This window comes from Mercenaria mercenaria, chromosome 8, assembly GCF_021730395.1.
Source record: "Mercenaria mercenaria strain notata chromosome 8, MADL_Memer_1, whole genome shotgun sequence".
Lineage (NCBI taxonomy): Eukaryota > Metazoa > Mollusca > Bivalvia > Venerida > Veneridae > Mercenaria > Mercenaria mercenaria.
The window spans coordinates 18,284,938-18,307,956 of record NC_069368.1 but is presented as its reverse complement, the minus strand read 5'-3'; the positions used below and the strand labels follow the sequence as shown (position 1 = coordinate 18,307,956).

The following is a 23,019-nucleotide window of genomic DNA, read 5'->3' as shown; positions in this document are numbered from 1 at the left end:
ACATCAAGAACTATAATTCTGCTTTATTATAAAGCATTTTAGTCTTTAAAACACTGCTTAAACAGTTCACTTTCTGATAGTATTTGAGTGTGTGCACTTATCCAAAAGGTATTCCCTGTTTCCATTAAAGAGCCAAACTTCTTCATTAAAATATCAGACATTACTGAACAGAATGTAACTACGAAAGGCATAGAAAATTCAAAGTTAAACATCTGCTTTAACTGTATGTAAAATTTGTCTGCTAAAACACAATGATTTTAACATTCATTTTATTAGCATGACATACTATTTATAATATTTCATTTGAACAAATCAATCTGAAAACACCTTTCTATGAATTTGGATAGCTGGATTAATCTCACAACTAAAAAGGTAGTAAAGCCAACATTAACTGTCATTCTGCTTTGCAAGTATATTTTGCCATTTTCTTCTCTCAGAAATAAAATCAGATTCTGTTCCAAAGTAAAATATTAATTCATCATATTATACATTATATTTCAATGTTCAATATTTTTTCTATCTTCTTAACTAAAGTTTCTTCACATATCTCTTGGCATTATTTTGTCTAAGAGTTAATTTCTTTAATCTTCTCCAGTATCTAGGATCATCTTCACTGAGTTCTTCTAGAGGTATTGCTGTTTTCTCCAACCGTAATTCCCACAGCCATTCCGGATACTCTTCATCCGGTCCTAGAACCGGATCTTCTCCTTCCTTGTAGATGTTACCGCCACAAAGCCGTGTGCACAAAACCTTCGGATCTGTCTCAACATCAAACTGTTTCTTTTTTGCTGGTGCAGCTCCAACTCCTATGAATACAATTATAAAACTAGAGCTATCACTAAAGGTGATGAATGTACCCCCCGCATGCACTGACACAGTACATTGCTATCTGACACACACAAGACTGCATAATTATGTGGACTGTATGTATATAGACTGTATGTATACAGTATAGTAACAAAAAACAAAGTCCCATAACTATGCAGAATATTTATCTAAAAGAATGTAACATGCCCCATGCACAACTAGGGTTGGTACTGATCACTTGTGTGAAGTTTCATTAAATTGTGTGCAAGGGTTTGGTAGATTAGGCACGCACAAGATTGCATATGCAGACTGTATGTACATAGTATGTTAACAAGAAACAAAGTCCCATAACTCTGCAATTTTTGTCGCTGAAAGAACCTAACATGTCCCATGCACAACTACTGTTGTTACTGATCAGTTGTATGAAGTTTCATTAAATTGTGTCAAGGGGATGAGGAGAGATGGTGCCCACAAGATTGTGTCTATGTCTATAGTATAGTAACAAAAAAACAAAGTCCCATAACTCTGGAAAAAAATTTTCTGAAAGAACCTAACATGCCCCATGCACAACTACTGTTGTTACTGATCACTTGTGTGAAGTTTTATTAAATTGTGTCAAGGGGATGAGGAGAGATGCTGCGCACAAGATTGTTTCTATGTATATAGTATAGTAACAAAAAACAAAGTCCCATAACTCTGCAAAAATTATTTCTAAAAGAACCTAACATGCCCCATGCACAACTACTGTTGGTACTGATCACTTGTGTGAAGTTTCATTAAATTGTGTCCAGGGAATGAGGAGAGATGGTGCGCACAAGATTGTGTCTATGTATATAGTATAGTAACAAAAAACAAAGTCCCATAACTCTGCAAATTTTTTTTCTAAAAGAACCTAACATGCCCCATGCACAACTACTGTTGGTACTGATCACTTGTGTGAAGTTTCATTAAATTCTGTCAAGGGGATAAGGAGAGATGGTGCGCACAAGATTGCGTCTACGGACAGACGACCAGACAGACGGACAGACAGACAGACAGACAGACAACCTGAAACCAGTATACCCCCCCTTACAACTTTGTTGTCGGGGGGTACAATTAATGACTACTAATACTACTACACAAAGCAGCTGTTTATGGCTTGACAATGCCCTGAGAAATTGAAAGTGGAAAGGACATAAAATAGGAAGGAACTGTATCTCCTACATCACCCAAACATTTCTGACAATGTTCAAGTAAATCAGGTAAATGATCATTAAGCAAGTTTTTGTCTCCAAAAATTTGACCTGTTGACTTAGTTTTTGGTTGCAGGTTTATCCCGCTACCAAAGTTAAGTTTTTTTCTGACAATCATATAGAATCTTTATTTGATTCCAAATCACATCCAAAGTATGTTCATGTGCTACACAAAGTAGTCCCATTCATCAACAATTCGGATGAATTATCAATGATCAAGCAGTTCTTATTCAACCTCTATCCATTCACACTGACCATTTAGATTATACAAGATCTATCATAAGGTATTCCAGCCCATTGTTACATCACTGACTTCCAGCTGTCAATCTAGATATGTTCATGTAAGGTCAGGCAGACTTAATCTTAGATATGAGACACATTTGTATTTGATTCTTATACATGTTTATTTATAGATTGGCATTTAAACAGAAAATAAATCTAGCAAAACCTGCAACAACCAGACATCTCGAGGCTTTGATTTATCCAAGTAACCTAACTACAAATTTATCCTAGATTTTAAATACTAAGACAAGCATGCTAAGTAAGTCTCATGAGGATCGGATACAAAATGTGGCCTCTAGTGAGTTCAAAAGGATTTTAGATGATTTGAGCTAATGGCCTAGAATTTGACAGCAGGTAACAAAACCCAGACCACTAGCTCAAAGGTCAAGATCAATCTTAGAAGTCAAATTTTAAAAGGGTTTATTTTGTGTTTGGTCTATAACTCTACCATCCATGAAGGGATTTTGAAATAACTTGGCATAAATGCGCAAGACCCTGACCCCTTTCTCCAAGGTCAAGGCCACACTTAAAGGTCAAAGGTTAACATGGTCTGTTTTTTGCCAGGTCCATAAGTCTGCCATTCAACAAGAGATTCCAAAATCACTTGGCACAAATGTTCCCAATGATAAGACAATATGTCAAGTGCAAGATCAAGGCCCCTGTGTCACAGGTCAAGGTCAAACTTAGAAGTCAAAGATAACAGGTCTTTTTTTTTTGGTCTGGTCAGTAACTTTACTTTGCATGGATGGATATTCAAGTAACTTGACACAAACTGTCACGATAACAAACTGATTTGTTGCAAGTAAGACTCAGACCTTTAACTCAAGGTCAAGGTCACCTTTGGAGGGAACATTTTTAGTAAATTTTTTGTCTGGTCTGTCACTTTTTTATGCATGGGTGTATATTTAAATAACTTGGCATAAATATTCACCATTACAAGACAGTGTTTGTGCAAAGGTCAGGGTCACAGGCACCCAAGTTTACTTTCTTTTTTTGTTGGTATATGAAATTATTACTCTTTTATATCATGATAAAGTACAATAAAAGTATTTTTATATCCCTTTTCCCACTAATTTAAAAATAAAATTATGTCAAATTAAATCTTCAAAATATACAGATATTAACATTTAAAGCATTACACAATTATAAATTTTCAGACATTTTCAAACTACATAGTCTCTTCATACATTGTTAGTATATTGTTGCCCCCCTTACTCAGGAGAAGCTGTTGTATTAGCATGCAATATGTTTTGTGATAAATGTCTCTAGGCGAGGGACATTGATAACTTTGTTACAAATTCTTGGAAGTGTTAATAAGGTTTTTCCATGATTTGGCCTATAGATATATCTAGTTTCTGAACCTAGATGATCCAGTTTCAACACAGGCATAGATAACATAATTGGATCTACAGGCAATACCACCTCTACTATGAATACTAAAAATAATCTTTCTTTAAAACTGAAATTTGGTCAGATTACGAACATTAGAACATGAGTTTTTGTTTCTATAATATCTTAAAAATTCTAAATCAAGAAAAAAAAAGATGCCCGAGTCAAGAATCAAAAACAAGCTGCCACCTCCCACTGTCTTTACCAATACACCATGGAGGAATATGAATTAAATGAGCCTTAAATATAGACATTTATAATTACCGGTAAGACAGTTTACGTGAAGTAAAATTTTACAAACGTTTTTCAATATTCAGTGTAAAAATTAGTATTTGATTTATTTAAAACAACTAATTCTCATGTGTTTCCATAGGGTATAGTCTGTCAGTGATTAAGTTTCAAAGCTTTCATAAGAAGTTAGCATTAATTTCCTGATACCTAAAAATTTTCTTTTTTGTTGTCTGACACGTTCTGGAGGCCAGCAACTTTAAAGAAAGATATTTTTAGCCAAAATCTGGAAGTCAGTGCCTTTGACCATGGTTCGAACACAGGAGTACCTTGGTTACAACACCAACTTGTAACAGCTGTTGCTTGTGACTCTTTGTGGGACATACAGTAGAGGTATCTAGAGTCAATGATTGGGACTACATATTCCTAGTAGAGGTATCCATATTGGTGTCCATTGCTACATTTCCAAGTTTACCAGAGCATGTTACTCTTTTAGTCCAACTAATTTGACATGATCCTATGAAATACCGAGTTAATTTTCTTATAGGCAATATCTCCACTCACATCAAACACCAGAAAGACTAATTTTAATATTGGTGGAAATTTCCGATGAAATTGTCATCGCTGCCGATTTGGGTTTAAATGTTGATTTTGTTGCGAATATCAGATAAATTCAAATAAAACTTACATATATCAAAAGAGGATTCAATTCCTCATTGATTTATGTAAAAATTTCAAATAATTTCCAAAATTAGGAATTTTCTAGTGACTTAAACCTTAAATTTACTATGCATGTACTGTACAAGATTAGTCAAAATAATTCAACGTTCAGATTGTCTTATATTTTTGACTGGCAATCTAAACATCAAAACTTTGAAGGACCAAAATAATGGAGGATGAATCACCATACACAGTCGTGTAAAGTTATTGGTAAAAATTTATCGCTTGTGCATATTGGCGTGTACACGGTAAACGTAAATCATGTACAGTACATACATAGGTTTAAATCACCAGAAAATTCGTAATTTTGGATATTATTTGATAATTTTTACATAAATCAATGAGGAATTGAATCCCCCTTGTACATGTAAGTTTTATTTGAATTTATGACCAATTCATGAAGTAATCGGCATTTAAATCTGTAACGTGTAAAGCGTCGGCAGTGATGAAAATTTCATCGGAAACTACTTCAACTATTTTGGTCTTTCGAGTGTTTGACGCGAGTGGGGTTATTGCCTATATGAAAAAAATATCTCAGTATTTCCTAGGATCGCATCAAATTAGTTGGACTATGTACAAGATTAACATTTGCCGCGTCTACACGGCAATATGCATAAGCGATAAAACCAATACTTTACACGACAGTGTACTGTGATTTATCTTCCATTATTTTGGTCCTTCGAAGTTTTGAAGGTTAGATTGCCCCTCACAACTATAAAACAATCTAACCATCAAATTATTTTGACTAGTTACTGTTTCACTAATTTTTAACTGGATTAAAAAATAATAAAAAAGACGAGTAATTTAATATTCTTAGAAATGAAATATGTGCTTTCTGGTATACATCAGATGATCTAACGAATTTTGACTGCATGTTGTCTGTATTCAACCGGATACTGCTTCTATCCGAATACTTCTCATTTGCTTACACCTTTTCAAAAAAAATCCCGTTAGTAAATAGCAAACCTTTCTTGGCATGTACGACACTCTGTAGTTTCAACGTCCGGCAACATGAATATGTTAAAAGAGTGTTTGATATATTTGTTTTTACAAGTCTCTGAAGAATTTTGCAAGACATTTTCGCAGAATGGACTTTTTTATGTGTACACCGTTCAAGATGGCAGCGCCCATGGGAAAATGTGAGGCAGTATAGACCTATTTTTCTTAAACATGTTAAAGGAAAAGTGTCTTGTAATCTGACTGATCTTTACTCGGAGTCGGTTGCTCATTTGTTCCAAAATATATTTTGATTTGTATTGTGGCCTGGCAAAATCCAAAATTCAAATGGTATCTTGTGCACACAACATCTTTTCTGGTGGTCACAACATATACAACATCTTATATCATGCGCATGAGTCGATGACGTCTTATCCACAGACACTTGGGGCTTTGACAAGCTTATCTAAGTATTGGTCAACAATGCCCTGCGTAGTAGTCAAAATAATTTGACGTTCAGATTGTTTTATATTTGTGACGGGCGATCTGTTATCAGGCTGGGCACATCTCCCAATCGGGGTAAATTACCTTGTTCAGGGTAATATAGGAGAGATCGCCGTGACATCACGCGTTAACATCTGTTTATCTGGTGGTTGGCAAAACAAATGATTTTAACACCGTTTGCGTATTGAATCAGAATTTTTAATTTTTAATAACTTTTTTGCTCATTTATGGATTTTCAAAATTCAAAAAGATTTGAAATACTAACAATCTTCATATTTTTGTAACCAAATATCTTTTTTCAATGAATAACCGTTTTAAATGACATATAATTTTAAAAGCGGCGTAGTGATTTTCACAACCTTTAGAAAAACGGTGTAAGTTAAGCGTTCATAATTAATCCATTTTATTTCGAAATAACAATTAAAAGTAATCAATAAATTGCTTGTTTTATAACCTTTCCATTGATCAAAAAATTATTTATGTAATTTGTGTTTTAAGAAAGTTTAGACCGTTAGAAAAAACATCACTGTTTACAAAAAACATGGACGGTCGGCTTCTGCCCACCCGATCACTGTCTTATCAGTTCTAAAAATAGAATTTGTATACAAACACGATCTCTCCTATACCCCGATCGGGGTAAAAGAAGAACAATAGAAAAGTACAAAATTGTTGATAACTTTTTTATTAAGTAAGTGCTAATGCTCATATTCTCAGGTCAACTTCGTATGATATAAACAGTTGACAATATCATATATTTTTAACAGATTTTTGTTGTAAAAATTTCAGATTTTCACCATTTTTTAACATATGCAAAATTGATCAAATGGTACATCGGCATACTTGTAATGATGATATAAAGCTTTAGTAAAAATATTTATGTTAGCACTTTAAAGAAAAAAGAAATATCAATTTTTTTGTGCATTTCTATTGTTCTAGTTGTATCCAGATGGGGTAATATACCCCGAACGAGGTAATTTACCCCGATTGGGAGATGTGCCCAGCCTGGTTATGAAATATCAAAACTTTGAAGGACCAAAATAATGGAGGATAAATCACAGTACAGTCATGTTATTATTGTAAAGTTATTGGTTTTATCGCTTGCACCTATCGGCGTGTAGACACGTGGGAAATGTTAATCGTTTGTGGTACATACATAGGTTTAAATCACCAGAAAATTCGTAATTTTGGATATTATTTGATAATTTTTGCATCAATGAGAAATTGAATTCGCTTTCAATACATGTAAGTTTTATTTGACTTTATGGCCATTTCATGAAATAATCAGCATTTAAACCTATAGCATGTAAAGCGTCAGCAGCGATGAAAATTTCATCGGAAATTGCTTCAATTATTTTGGTCTTTCGAGTGTTTGAAAAAATTATCTCAATATTTCCTAAGATCGCATCAAATTAGTTGGACTACCCTGCGTAGTATCACCACACAGACATATCTCACGAACACGAACAAGTTTCGTAAGCATCTGGTAGCATTTTGAAAATAGTATTTAAATACCCTAATATACTATCAGGCCTAAATATACTCAAGATTCCAAACTTCTCCTCCTTGTTTATATACAGTGACCTTGTTCCGGACAATTTTATTTAACTTAATCCAACACAAACACACATGTTTTTGGTGTTAATTGATTCAGCCCTTTAAAATCTTTCCATCCATATATATATTATTACCTGTCATGGCCTAATACCAGCAAATTTCTTCGTTATTTTCATCTCATGCCAGTGATTTTGCACTGGCCACATCAACTTTCCATTGGATTTGTCCGTGGCACCCGGCTGACATGCACAGGTATCAACAACGTAGAACAGAGGAACCAATTATACATATGTGTAACACAAACATGTAAGATAACTTGTCAAAGCCCCAAGTGTCTGTGATCTTATTTCGAGCACACAACATCTTATCTGAAGCGCACGACATCTTATCTTGAGCATACGACAGCTTATCTATATTTTATTAGGGCCCTTTGTGTGTACATTGTATTCAGCCTCATCAGTAAAACCTGACATACAGAGGAGTAGATAATTAGCCAATTCAGATATTATTTAAACTTCCCATAAGTACAAGTTTATCACATTATTTGTGAGAGCAGTGCACATAACTGGTTATCCTCTCTTCAAAGGGTAATGGAAAACATTATAGGAACATTATAAATGATGCTTCTTGCATGTTAACTAGAATAACAACCAATCGCAGTTAATTCAACTGAGAGTATCAATTCGCACATCATCAGAAAAGTTATAATATTGCGTGAAGCCTACAAACTCAGTCTTTATTTTTCAAGGACTTAAATTTATTCCTTTGGGTCATCACTGAATTTTTGCTGCATTCTTTTACCAGTTTGTGTATTAAACTTAACATGTGATAAGATGTTGTGAGCTCAAGATAACATGTCTTGCGTATGAGATAACATGGTATGCGCATGAGATAACATGTAATGTGCTCGAGATAACTTGTGTTTGAGATAACATATTATGCATACGAGATAAGATGTTGTGACCACATGAAAAGATGTCATGCACAGGAGACAAGATTTCGTGCCCACGAGACAAGATGTCATTTGATACAGATGGAAATAGAGATGGTTGTACTTAATGTACTTAATCTTTTTCAGCATGACGCACATAGAAATGGAGATGGTTAATTGAATGTATAGGTATCTACTTCAGCATGACACAGATAGAAATGGAGATGGTGTATTTAATGTTCAGTCTTTTGCAGCATGACACAGATAGAAAAGTAGAAATGGAGATGGTTGTATTTAATGTACTATCTTTTTCAGCATGACACACAGAGAAATGAAGATGGTTAAATTGAATGTAGTATCTACTTCAGTATGACACAGCTAGAAATGGAGATGGTTGAATTGAACGTAAAATCTACTTCGGACTTAAAAGAGTTCCACCAAAAATGCATGATGAGTCTAGATGTTTTCCAGAGAATTGGTGCAAGTATTGGTTGTTTTTTGGAGATAAGTACAAACAATGAGTCATGCATTTGTTCAGTTTGGCCTAAACAGGATTTTGACTCGTGTACAATGATATACAATAGCTTAGTGTTTTGCACAAGAATGAGCTATCTAAATGGTAATGTTGATGGTAGAACAGGAACAGACGCAGAAGACTTTAATACTGGTATTGAAAAATCTGTTTTGGAAAATAATTCAGACGCCAAGGAATTTTCCCTAAAAGCTAATAGTATGATTAAAGTTTTACATACTTTAAAAGCTTCGGAAATTTGTGTGGATGTAGTGGTGTTGAAACCTGATAAGGTTAGGGAAAGTAGAAGTGAATTTTTTATGAAGCTGTTACAGACTTATTGTAGAAATTTGTTGTTAAGGCTTTGTGTAAGACATTCTTTTATTGTAAACTGCACATCTTCAAGACCTGCAAGAAATTATGGAATATCCCACATCATTGTAAAACATGTTAACTCAGAAGGTGATTTAAGATGTGATACTGGTTTTGTAGTTCATAAGTTGACCAAAATTACTGTTGAAACTGTACATAGCAGGGAATGGTTTGACCAGATGACAGAGACGCAGATATCATTAAAGAGACCTGGAGGATTGGACAGTGTGATTGAGATGTTGTTGGATTTGATTAAGTTACCATTGCAGCAGAAGGAGACATTCAAGCAATTAGGAGCACATCCACCTAGAGGAGTTCTGTTGTGTGGCCCTCCAGGTTGTGGGAAAACCTCACTGGTTAAGTATATTTGTGCTGTGAATAATATATTTCTTGTGACAGTAAATGGTGCGGAGATCTTTGGACCCCGTCCAGGTGAGACAGAGACAAACTTGAGTCAAGTGTTTCAGAAGATAACTATAATGAGTGAGGAGGGACCATGTATATTGTTTATAGATGAAATAGATTCCCTTTGTCCAAGTAGGGACAGAGCAGGCAATGTTAACGAGGCACGTGCCACAGCAAGGTTTCTAGCATTGATGGACGGTTTGACAGACGATGATGACGTTCTTGTTATTGGTGCTACAAACAGACCAGTAGCACTGGATCCAGCACTCCGGCGACCAGGGAGACTGGACAGGGAGGTAAATATTTATGCCCCCCTTCGAAGAAGGAGGGGTATATTGTTTTGCAGATGTCGGTCGGTAGGTCGGTCGGTCGGAATGTAGACCAATCTGTTTCCAGATGATAACTCAAGAACTCTTGGGCCTAGGATCATGAAAGTTGATAGGGAGGTTGGTCATCACCAGCAGATGACCCCTATTGATTTTGAGGTCTGTATGTCAAAGGTCAAGGTCACAGTGACCCTGAATAGTAAAACGGTATCAGGATGATAACTCAAGAACCCTTGGGCCTAGGATCATGAAAGTTGATAGGGAGGTTGGTCATTACCAGCAGATGACCCCTATTGATTTTGAGGTCAGTATGTTAAAGGTCAAGGTCACAGTGACCCTGAACAGTTAAACGGTTTCCGGATGAACGCTTAGGCCTAGGGTCACAAAAGTTGAAAGGGAGATTGGCCATGACCAGCAGATGACCCCTATTGATTTTGAGGTCAGTATGTCAAAGGTCAAGGTCACAGTGACCAGGAACAGTAAGTTTCCGGGCAGTAACTCAAGAACGCTTGGGCCTAGTGTCAGGAAAATTGATAGTTAGGTTGGCCATGACCAGCAAATGACCGCTATTGATTTTGAGGTCATTAGGTCAAAGGTCAAGGTCACATTGGCCAGGAATTCTGATCTTCTTGTCCAAAACCATTGGGCCTAGGACTTTTATATTTGGTATGAAGCACAATCTAGTGGTCCTCTAGCAAGATTGTTCAGATTATTTCCCTGGGGTCAAATATGGCCCCTGCCCCGGGGGTCACATGGTTTATATAGACTTATATAGCAAAAAACATTGAAAAACCTCTTGTCCAAAACCACAGGGCCTAGGGCTTTGATATCTGGTGTGTAGCATCATCCAGTGGTCCTCTACTAAGATTGTTCAAATTATTCCCCTAGGGTCAAATATGGCTCCGCCCTAGGGGTCACATGGTTTACATAGACTTATATATAGGAAGAAACTTTGAAAATCTTCTTGTCGAAACCACAAAGACTATGGCTTTGATATTTTGTAATGTAGCATCATCTAGTGGTTCTGTACCAAGTTTGTTCAAATTATCCCTCTAGAGTCAAATATGGCCCCGCCCCAGGGGTCACATGGTTCATATAGACTTATATAGGGAAAAACTTAGAATCTTCATGTCCATAACTTACATCATTCAAATTTGGCCAAAAGTGTATAGTTTTGGGTGGCAAGATGAACCTTGACATGAGTTGACCTTGATCTTGACCTAGTGACCTACTTTCATATTTCTGTAGCTACAGCCTTCAAATTTGGACCACATGCATAGGTTTGTGTACCGAAAAAAACTTTGACCTTGTTATTGACCTAATGACCTACTTTCACATTTTTGAATGTACATGCTTCAAATTTGGACCGCATGCATAGTTTTTTGTTCCAAAATAAAATTTGACCTTGATTTTGACCTAGTGACCTACTTTCACATTTCTCAAGCTACAGCCTTCAAATTTGAACCACATGCATAGTTTTTTGGTACTGAAATGAACTTTGATCTTGAGATTGACCTAGTGACCTACTTTCACATTTCTGAAGGTACAGGCTTCAAATTTGGACCACTTGCATAGTTTTGTGTTCCGAAATAAAATTTGACCTTGATTTTGACCTAGTGACCTACTTTCACATTTTTCAAGCTACAGCCTTCAAATTTGAACCACATGCATAGTTTTTTTGGTACTGAAATGAACTTTGATCTTGAGATTGACCTAGTGACCTACTTTCACATTTCTGAAGCTACAGGCTCCAAATTTGGACTGCATGCATATTTATTTTTGTTTTCTGAATTGAAATTTGACATTGATTTTTACCTATTACCGAGCTACAGCCTCCAAATTTGAAGCACATGCATAGTTCTGTCTACCGAAATGAACTTTTACCTTGAAATTGATCTAGTGACCTACTTTCACATTTCTCAAGCCACAGCTTTCAAATTTGGACCACATACAATTTGTTTTGTACCGAAATGAAATTTGACCTTGAGCTAGTCTTTAAATTTGGAACATTCAAAAATGGCTCAGTGGATGGCGCCAAGATCTCTCTGTAATCTCTTGTTAGGTTAATAGGTTAAAGGTCAAGGTCAGATTAAACCAGAATGGTAGAACTTTTGTTTACAGTGAGCATATAATTTCTGTTCCTTGTGCAATTACTGAATGCATCAAGGGGGGCATTTCATGTTTGACGACCTCTTGTTTTGTTACAGTTGCATTTCCCAGTTGGTCCTAAAATTTTAAAAAGCTGAAAATGTTTGATCTTTTATGAGTGATAATGTATGTTGATTGTGCAGCTCAAACCCATGATTGCACAAAACATCAGCATTAAATTTTTCCAGCTGTCAACTTTATGTTTTACCAAGTTGACTCACTTAACAGTAGCAGTATTAATGGTCATAATGTTTTAAGTGTTTCCTTTACCTTACTTTAAAGAGACCGTATTCTTTACTGAATAAAAAACCTGAAATTGCAATGCATTTCCATGTTATTTTTTCAGGTCATGTTAAGTCCACCAACACGCCTGCAAAGGTTAGAGATCCTGAGGTCAAAGGTCAAGGACATTCCAATATCTAGTGACCTTGACCTTGAACAGTTGGCAGAATTGACCAATGGCTATGTAGGTGCAGACTTAGCTTCACTGTGCCATGAGGCAGCTTATCTGGCAATGTCTGAATCTGCTGGTGGCAGGAAAACACTGGTACAATTTTTATTTTAAACCTGTCTTGTTCATTCATGGCGCTAAGCCTTTCTATTTATTTAATGTTTTAAAGTGGTTTATTGAAATGTAACAGATTTCGTATTTGAAATTGCACTTTTTCAGACTCGAAAATGTCAATTTAGATGTAACTGTATTTCATTTAAATGCTTTGCAGTTTGAAAACTCTGGTTTGTATGGAATTTCCATTTCTCTTTTTAGATACTTTTACCTATGATGGTAAAGAAATCTAAAATACATGATATTTTCCAGGTAAGTCAGTGCCATTTCCAGGCTGCAGTGAAGAAAATGCGGCCATCTTTACAAAAAGGGGCCGAAGGTGTTGTTGATCTACGACCAGTCCATTGGTCAGATATAGGTGGTTTAGACACAGTAAAGGAACAAATAAAACAGGTACAATAACATTATAACCAGTCTGAATGATCAGATTTTAAGAGTTTGTATGAGTATCAAAGTTCATTAGTCCTCTACCGGTGTCCATCTGTCTGTCCATCTGCAAATCTGGATCCTGCAATTACTCAAAAGTATTCAAGCTTGGTTCATAAAACTTGGTTTATGAATAGAGGGCAATATGTTGATTATGCACATACATGATTTATGTTTGTTGGTCATAGGTCAAGGTCACTATTGAAGGTCAAGTAAAAAAAAATCCACTCCATAACTTCATGTGCATTGATGGATTATCTTAGTGCATCACACAAACGTTCCTCCTGATGAGACAGTGTGTCAACACATGATCCTATGCTTGTCAGTTAAAGGTCAAGGTCACTGTTTATGGTCAAGTAAATTTTTGTTTTCACTCCGTAACTTTTAAATGCATTGAAGGATTTTCTAACCACTACAAGCAAATGTTCCACATTACCAGACAGTATGTCACATATGTGACCCATGCTTGGTGGTCAAAAGTCAAGGTCACTGTTGAAATTAAAGTAAAAATAGTTTTTGTTCCGTAGTTTCCAGAAGCATTGAAGGATTTTTTTATTACTACACAGCAATGTTTCCCATGATAAGACTATGTGACGTGAACATGACCCATGGTTGTCGGTCAAAGGTCAAGGTCACTATTGAAGGTCAAGTAAAATTGGTTCTGCTCCAAAACTGCTATGTACATTGATGGATTATCTTAGTACTGCATACAAATGTTCCCCATGATGAGAGAATGTGTTGTGTACATGATCTATGCTTGTAGGTAGATCAAGGTCACTATTGAAATTTAAGTAAAAATAGTTTTTGTTTCTTAGCTCCTAAATGCCTGGAAGCATTTTTAGTCTTAACACTGTTGCAAGCAACCACAAGGGACAAACACTAACAAAGTTTTCTACCGGTAGGGGAATTCTGTATTGCCACTGCAATTTTTGGTTACTTGTTTATAGTTGCTATTCATTCACCCTATGGGGAAATAACAGAAAAGGCTTCAATGCCAGAAGCTTTCCTTTTCTTAGGGTGCCAGATCTAATGCACCCAAACAGGGAACCAACGGAGATTAAGGTAGTCACCAGGTTTCACAGCCCAGCACCCTACTCCTTGTATCATACAGATTTGCTGCCAATCAGTTTTATGACTAAGCTTCATCGTAAGATGTATATAATGACTAAGCCGTGCCATGAGAAAACCACATAGTGGGTTTGCGAACAGCATGGATCCAGACCAGCCTGCGCATCCGCGCAGTCTGGTCAGGATCCATGCTGTTCGCTAACAGTTTCTGTAATTGCAGTAGGCTTTAAAAGCGAACAGCATGGATCCTGATCAGACTGGGCAGATGCGCAGGCTGGTCTGGATCCATGCTGGTCGCAAACCCACTATGTTGGTTTTCTCATGGCACGGCTCATGTATGAGTAGATTTCAGTCAATTACCAGAATTGAAAACACAAAGAACTCCTGTTACAGACTCTATACTGTGTCCATTTTCAAACAGAGATCCAAGATACGGGTGCTTTACGGCATGAACAGAAAGGAGTGTTCTTATATATCATGCACTATCCTTCAAAGTTTGAAATGATTACATTTCTTTTGAAGGAGTTGTCAATGTTATTGTCTAAACATGCATGTAAATACACATTGGAACCAGCCTATTTGTAAGATATAGGTGGAAACTTGGTGCATTCAAATTATAAATAAATGAACACTGTCAGGCTTATGCAGTTTAGAAAAAAGTCATAACAGTAGTTTTGCTTATAATGAAGTCTACCTAGCAAGGCGATACATGTACCTAACTTCTTTTTTGAAAGTAGAAAAGTGGTTACTCACTGCATGTATCATTTATTCTTGTAAAGCTTCACAGTTTCTCAAGTTCTTTATATTCAGATGTCTGTGATATTGTGATTGTGAACAGCTACGTAGAGCACAAGAGGTTGTGAGTTTGATCTCCAGGCAGCATGGTGCTCTCCATGAAGACTTGACAGAAATTATTTAAGTTGTTGCTGTTACTGTTAATCAAGGAATACTAGTTAGGTTAACTAGCTGCAGTAACATAGTCTAAAACTGTTGCATTTATCAATGAAAAGAAGGACTTAAAGAAATGAAAGTGAGGAGTCTGTCACTTAAAAGGAGTGGTTGTATCCATTATTTAATTCTTTGAAAGGTCAGAGTTTAGATTTTTGACATTGTTTATATTGTAGGCAGTAGAATGGCCACTACAGCACCCAGAGGCATTTGAACGTATGGGTTTAAAGCCTCCGAGAGGTGTATTGCTGTATGGTCCCCCGGGCTGCTGCAAGACGACTCTGGTTAGAGCAGCAGCTACGTCCTGTCACTCAACTTTCCTGTCAATTAGTGGAGCTCAGCTGTACTCTCCTTTTGTTGGAGACTCTGAAAAACTCATCACTGAGGTAGGAATTTCTCTTTGTAGGTCTTACAGGATTTACAAAAATATCCTCTATAATGGCTGGATAAACATCACTTAATGGAAATACCAGGACAAATGTGGATGCAGTTAAAAGGTATTATAATTAAAGACAACATTCCTTGTAGTTTTCCATATTTTACTGCACGAATTGTGGATGATTTATATTTTTGTTTGCATTGTTAACATGTGCAGTATTAACAGGTATTCTGACATATTTTAAGGAATAACCATAGAGCACAGAGTGCTCAAAGACACAAGTGTGTGAGCAAAATGCTAGAGTTATGCAGGACTTTGAGCTACCCAAACATAGAAACCAGAGGGAAAATGGCTGGGAAGTGCACATGCATTGCTAGAGATAGCAGGCAGTATTTCACTGTATTTCCATAGTTATTGAGATAATCTATACACTATTCACATAGAACAAAATTGAAAATGAAAAAATCTTCCGATATAAAATTAAATTCTGCTTAAAATCTTTTTAATATTAAGAGCATAATTGTGCCGTAAACGGTTGTTATAATAACTGTATAAAATATTATTTCAGATTTTCCAAAAGGCAAGAGCTTGTGCACCATCTATTCTGTTTCTGGATGAGTTAGACTCTATAGTAGGAAAGAGGTCAGAGACGGGACAGCGTGGAGTACAGGAACGTATCCTCTCAGCTCTACTCAATGAGATGGATGGTATAGGTGTCCGGCTTGGCGATGGTTCAACATCAAGTCAGCAACAGAAGACTCTAGAAGGACAGTCTGTAACCGTGTGTATCCACTGTTTACAATTTTTGCTTGATAAAATTGTTCCTCAGAACCACTGTATTTGAAATTCTTATACATTTTCGGAGGACATGAGATGAAATAGACGCCATTCTGAAGGTCCCTTACGTGTTACATCTATCTTTTGCTTTAATTGTACTAACTTAATCACTCTAAAAAAATGATAACTATGCATAAGAATAAATTCAGTTTATTTGCAATTTTAAAATAATGAAAGTCTAAAATTTACTTCTGAAAATATGCAAAAATGAAGATTTTCTTCATTAAATTCAAAAGCACTCAAAATATAAATAACTTATTTTTTCTGGCATGTGATTTTTCATGCTTGCCAAATAATTTTAAAATCCCTTCATCGATGGCAGAGTTATTGGCCGGACAAGAAACAGACAATGTTAACCTTTAACCTTTAAGGGTGACTTTGACCTTAGAGCTAGGGCTCTGGATCTTGCGCTTGACACGTCGTCTCATTATGGGGAACATTTATGCCAAGTCATCTAGTGGTCCTCTACCAAGATTATTCAAATTGTCCCCCTAGCATCAAATATGGCCCCGCCCCGGGGGTCCCAAGTTTTACATAGACTTATATAGGAAAAAAAGTTTAAAAATCTTCTTGTCTGAAACCACAACACTTAGACCTTTGATATTTGGTTTGTTGCATTGTCTTATGGTCCTCAACCAAAATTGTTCAAATTGTACCCCTTGGGTGAAAAGAGGCCCTGCCCTGGGGGTCCCAAGTTTTATATAGACTTATATAGGAAAAAGCTTTTAAAATCTTCTTGTCTGAAACCATACGACCTATAGCCTTTTGATGTTTGGTATGATGCATTGTCTAGTAGTCCTCTACCAAAATTGTTCAAATTATGCCCGTTGTTAAAAGAGGCCCCACCCTGGGGTCACTTAGTTATTTTGTGAGTTATATAGGAAAAATACTTAAAAAATCATCTGATCCTATTTCCAAGACTGTTTAATTATAATTACCTGATGACCCCAAGTAATATGATGTCACTTGACTGTGACCTTGACCTACTTTCTTGTTTTTTAAGATACAGCCTTGAAATTTTGATGACATACACAGTTTTGCACACAAATCATAATACTGAACTTCATTGACCATTAATGTGACCTACTGACTTTCTTAATATTTTATCATCAGTTTGACATTTGAAACATGTAGCTCATATTACTCAGGTGAGCGATCCAGGGTCATCATGGCCCTCTTGTTGATTCTACCTGTGTAGTGTTTTTGAAGTTGGACTGATAATTCATATTTTGCATGACAATGTTTATATTACAGGGGGAAAGAAAGACTGATGTTAAAGCTGTAGACAACAGATCAGTGCTTGTTGTTGCAGCAACAAATCGACCAGATCTTATAGATGATGCTTTAATGAGGCCTGGCAGGATGGATAGAATTATCTATGTACAACATCCTGATCTACAGGTTAGTCCGTCAGCCACCAATACAGCCACACAACATTTGTTGTTCTGTGAATTTGTATGGACAAACCCGCCTGCTAAGCTCAATAGGGAGAGCGTCAATCTATGAATCGCGGGGTCATGAGTTCGATCCTTTGGCTGGCCATATGTTCTGCTTGACGGTTTGATAAAAGACATTGTGTCTGAAATAATTCGTCCTCCACCTCTGATTCATTTTGGGAAGTTGGCAGTTACTTGCGGAGAACAGGTTTGTACTGGTACAGAATCCAGGAACTCTGGTTAGATTAACTGCCGCCATTACATAACTGAAATACTGTTGAAAAACGCCGTTAAAACCCAAAACGAACAAATTTATGACTTTAAGCTCACTTGAAGATATTCAGTGTCTGTCTTTCAGTAAAAAATTTTATGTTAGATACATATTTACTTCAAATGTAAAAAAACCCTTATAAAATGTATTTAACTTTATATCTACATATATATTGGGGCTTTCTATTGTTTAAAAAGACGCAATAAATGGAAATTGACCCGGCAGTTACGGAATGGAGACCAGTTAGTTGTTAAAGATAGACATATATGTATATATGAGCCATGCCATGAGAAAACCAACATAGTGGGTTTGCGACCAGCTTGGATCCAGACCAGCCTGCACATCCGTGCAGTCTGGTCAGGATCCATGCTGTTCGCTAGTAGGTTCTCTAATTGCAATAGGCTTTGAAAGCGAACAGCATGGATCCTGACCAGACTGCGCAGATGCGCAGGCTGGTCTGGATCCATGTTGGTCGCAAATCCACTATGTTGGTTTTCCCATGGCACGGCTCATATATCAGTAACAGTCATTTGTTTAAAAAAAATATTTTTTTAGTGATAGTACACATTTATACTGTATTTAGATATACAGTTATTAACTGTGATTTATTTCTATAAGAAGTGTTAATACGCATTAACATATTAATTTTATGTTCACAAAAACTATATGTAGTAATTGTTCATATTTTCAAAATAGTAACTTTGGTCTAGTACACCTTTAATTGGTACTGTCATATGTCTGATGTAGCATACTACACATTATGCCACTGTTGTTTTGACAGCAGATTTAATGTTAATATCATATATTAATTGACAGGCAAGGAAGGACATATTTAAACTGTACACAAGAAACATGCAGTTAGAGAGCTGTGACCTTGACCTTCTGGCTGAGAGAACAGACATGTACACTGGAGCTGATCTAGAGGCTGTTTGTAGAGAGGTAGGATAAAATCATTAAATTATAAAATAAAAGTTGGTGAGAAATTAGAAACTACTAGATCTGAAGCAATTTTTTAACATTCTTTTACATGTGTATTCATAATAATAGTAAATGGCATAGTATAACATATTTTTTTGGTGTTTGGTGGTCTAAATACAGTCGACATCGTACTTGCGACCACCTCTATTAAGCGATTTTTTTTTAAACGACTGGTCAGAGTCCCTCCTGAACATTTTCAGTACATAAATTCATTCCATTAAATGGCTTTTTTATTAGCTCACCTGAGCACGAAGTGCTCAAGGTGAGATTTTGTGATCGCCCTGTGTCCGTCCGTCCGTCGTCAACAATTTGACTTTTAACACTCTAGAGGTCACAATTTTGGCCTAATCTTAATGAAACTTGGTCAGAATGTTACCCTCAATAAAATCTTGGACGAGTTCGATATCGGGTCATCTTTGGTCAAAAACAAGGTCACCAGGTCAAATCAAAGGAAAAGCTTGTTAACACTCTAAGAGGTCACAATTTTGGCCCAATCTTAATGAAACTATGTTGGAATGTTACCCTCAATAAAATCTTGGATGAGTTCAATATTGGGTCATCTGGGGTCAAAAACTAGATCACCAGGTCAAATCAAAGGAAAAGCTTGTTAACATTCTAGAGGTCACAATTTTGACACAATCTTAATGAATCTTGGTCAGAATGTTACCCTCAATAAAATCTTGGACAAGTTCGATATTGGGTCATCTGGGGTTAAAAACTAGGTCACCAGGTCAAATCAAAGGAAAAGCTTGTTAACACGCTAGATGTCACAATTTTGGCCCAGTCTTAATGAGACTTGGTCAGAATGTTACCCTCAATAAAATCTTGGACGAGTTTGATATTGGGTCATTGGGGGTCAAAAACTAGGCCACCAGGTCAAATCAAAGGAAAAGCTTGTTACACTGTAGAGGCCACATTAATGACTGTATCTTCATGAAACTTGGTCAGAATGGTAATCATGATGATCTCAAAGTCCAGTTTGAATCTGGGTCATATAGGTCAAAAACTAGGTCATCAGGTCAAATCAAACGATAAGCTAGTTAACACTCTAGAGGCTACATTTATGACCATATCTTAATGAAACTTGGTCAGAATGTTATTCTTGATGATCTATAGGTCAAGTTCAAATCTGGGTCAAGTGAGTTCAAAAACTAGGTCACCGGGTCAAATCAAAGGAAAAGCTTGTTAACACTCTAGAAGCCACATTTATGATTGTATCTTCATGAAACTTAGTCAGAATGTTAATCTTGGTGATCTTTAGGTGGGTCATGTGGGGTCAAAACTAGGTCACTGGGTCAAATCAAAGGAAAAGTTAGTTAACACTTTAGAGGCCACATTTATGACCATATCTTAATGAAACTATTTTGATGATCTTTAGGTCAATAGGTCAGGTGAGCGATACAGGGCCTTCATGGCCCTCTTGTTAAACCACTAGCAACCACATTAATGTAGTCCCAACAGGTAAAATATTCGATAGAAGTATCTATTAAGCAACCGGGTACCAAATTCCCGCCAGGCATTTCTTCACCTGTGTCATTAGCTAGTACATTTTGCACCTGCCTGAATGCAATTAACCTTTGTAACAGTCGAACTGAAGAGCAATCCAACTATAATTTTCACAGTTTGTGAAACATATATACATATATGAATGTTCATAATAAATACAGTTACATTAACAGTTAAAAATAACTTTTCTCTTCACCTGACTGAAATTCATTACGACTTTACGAGACCATTCCATTAAGAGACCACTTTTTGTGAGTGGTGCCTTACAACAAAGTGCATATAATGAAGAGTTCAAGATTTTAGTAAATTTCATGTCGAAATGCATTGGCGGAAACTGCTGACGTTTGTGTTTGAGAGAAGAGAAGCCAGTTTCCCTTTTAATTCCGAGCACCAAGCAAGGGAGCTACTGGTACCATTTTTCATGTCTTTGGTATTACCCAGTCAGGGATCGAACCCACAACCTCCTGCTCTACCACTAGGCTGTTGAGGTGGTAGAGGAGAATAAAAATCAGACAAAAAAATATCCAACAATTTCAAAGCCCTGTACTGTATTATTTGACTACATTTTCACCATCTTATCGTACCTATATTACATAATAGGTATTAATGTTTCAAATATACTTTTTTAGGCTGCCCTATATGCACTCACAGAGAACATAGATACATGTACAGTTTGTAAGGAACATTTTGAGAAGGCTTTGAAAGTTGTACCGCCTTCACTGAATACAAAACTCATTCAGAAATACTCCACAGCTACAGACAGTATGAGAACTGGCAAAATCATAGAAGGAATAAGTTGAATTTAGAACGGGCTGTTTATCTTGAAGCTGCCATATATGGTTATCTCACAGGGAAACACAGTACAGAAGTGATGAGCCTCGATGACGCAGATATTTTCAATGTTTGTAGATAATAAATCTGAAATCATTTGTTTTTCAAATGGGAAAAATGATGGGAAAGTGTTGGTTACTAACACTAAGTAAATGCTAGTTGGGAACACTGGTTAGATTATCTTGCCACTTTATATATGTCTTGTGATTAAGGATAATTTGTACCCACATGGTAAGGATATCTGTTCCCCTACCTGTGTTGTTGGTGATCTCTTTGTCATTGAAATGACATAAGTGACTGTGTTCTGAACTCGTTTTGAAAAGGTTGGAGTGAAGAGAGGCATAAAAACTTAATTATTTCTTGCAATTTGTTTTGTATTTCAATTTCAACTTACAAGCACTATATTCCATGGTTAACATAAGGCAGTAAGAGGTAAACTGAGCACTGTAGTATACAAACATCATATCTTTGTTTTTGTCGGGTTTTAAGTGACACCGACAGTCATTATGGCAACTTTCCAGCTTATGATTGTGCCCCTGTAAACAAAATTGCAGGCACTGGCGGGCATCTGGGTTGAAGCCAGCAGGATTGCTTCCTCACATGGAAAAATTCTATACCAGAAGCAAGGTAGCTAAGTGTTGAAGGGGCAATAGATTCAGCCAGTGACATCAACCACTAGGCACTTGAAGGCCCTATACATATCATTATGAGAACAGTAAGTTAGTGCTGATGACATTGAAGTGTTTAAATGTATTTCAATGGTTGCATGACTACTGTACCTAGATTTCAAATTTATGCAGTTGTGGAGGAACCATTGCCCAGCAATAAAAGGGGCATTTGTCACATTTACTGCCACGATTTCCATATTCAAACTTCATTGAAGAATCTGCATATTCTCCAGATAACTTAACATCTATATTTCAGTTTTCATTGAAAAAACGTTTTGTACTTTTAAATAGGGGCCTACGTGGCCGAGTGGTTAAGGTCGCTGACTTCAAATCACTTGCCCCTCATCAATGTTGGTTCGAGCCTCACTCGGGGGGTTGAATTCTTCATGTGAGGAAGCCATCCAGTTGGCTCACGGAAGGTCGGTGGTTCTACCCAGGTGCCAGCTTGTGATGAAATAATGCACGGAGGGGCACCTGGGGTCTTCCTCCACCATCAAAGCTGGAAAGTCGCCATATGACCTATAATTGTCGGTGTGACGTTAAACCCAACAAAAAAAATAACGTTATCAAAGGATCTATCTTTTGTGACCAAAGGATGAATAAACGGACAAAATACAATGATCTGCCTATTCAAACCAATAGTCCCTTTCAATGAAACACTGGTAGGGGGAAAAAATCTATGAGAATGTATTTTGTCTGTGTTGCCTTCAAAGGCTTAAATATTGGCTTCGAAAAGTTAAATAAATCATTTACAAACAGAC

General features: G+C 36.5%; 2 protein-coding genes across 4 annotated transcripts; one reads left to right on the top strand and one right to left on the bottom strand.

The window, feature by feature from the left end:
- Nucleotides 1-252: 252 nt before the first annotated feature.
- On the bottom strand, nucleotides 253-5,784 carry LOC123522949 (39S ribosomal protein L54, mitochondrial-like). Its single transcript, XM_045300486.2, has 2 exons — nucleotides 5,625-5,784; nucleotides 253-806 (listed from the first exon to the last, which is right to left on the bottom strand). The coding sequence occupies exons 1-2, from the start codon at nucleotides 5,734-5,736 to the stop codon at nucleotides 529-531; spliced, it is 390 nt and encodes a 129-aa protein (XP_045156421.2). The 5' UTR covers nucleotides 5,737-5,784; the 3' UTR covers nucleotides 253-528.
- Nucleotides 5,678-23,018, top strand: LOC123522947 (ribosome biogenesis protein SPATA5L1-like). 3 transcript variants are annotated; one of them, XM_053549475.1, is made up of 9 exons: nucleotides 5,678-5,797; nucleotides 8,899-10,167; nucleotides 12,692-12,892; nucleotides 13,163-13,303; nucleotides 15,529-15,738; nucleotides 16,300-16,512; nucleotides 17,823-17,969; nucleotides 19,092-19,214; nucleotides 21,389-23,018. In XM_053549475.1, the coding sequence occupies exons 2-9, from the start codon at nucleotides 8,953-8,955 to the stop codon at nucleotides 21,557-21,559; spliced, it is 2,421 nt and encodes an 806-aa protein (XP_053405450.1). In that variant the 5' UTR covers nucleotides 5,678-5,797; nucleotides 8,899-8,952; the 3' UTR covers nucleotides 21,560-23,018. The 3 variants fall into 3 exon arrangements, with proteins under 3 accessions (XP_053405450.1, XP_045156420.2, XP_053405449.1); XM_045300485.2 differs by lacking the exon at nucleotides 5,678-5,797 and adding an exon at nucleotides 8,054-8,772; XM_053549474.1 differs by lacking the exon at nucleotides 5,678-5,797 and having other exon boundaries at nucleotides 8,054-10,167.
- Nucleotide 23,019: the final 1 nt, after the last annotated feature.

Bases quoted from the DNA above. Each gene is read 5' to 3' on its own strand.
- LOC123522949 (XM_045300486.2), bottom strand. From the start codon at position 5,736: ATGTCTTGCAAAATTCTTCAGAGACTTGTAAAAACAAATATATCAAAC. The intron at 807-5,624 runs GTTTGCTATTTA...TTGTATTCATAG, and splicing joins TGTCGTACATGCCAAGAAAG to GAGTTGGAGCTGCACCAGCA.
- LOC123522947 (XM_053549475.1), top strand. From the start codon at position 8,953: ATGACACAGCTAGAAATGGAGATGGTTGAATTGAACGTAAAATCTACT. The intron at 13,304-15,528 runs GTACAATAACAT...TTTATATTGTAG, and splicing joins TAAAGGAACAAATAAAACAG to GCAGTAGAATGGCCACTACA. The intron at 19,215-21,388 runs GTAGGATAAAAT...ATACTTTTTTAG, and splicing joins TAGAGGCTGTTTGTAGAGAG to GCTGCCCTATATGCACTCAC.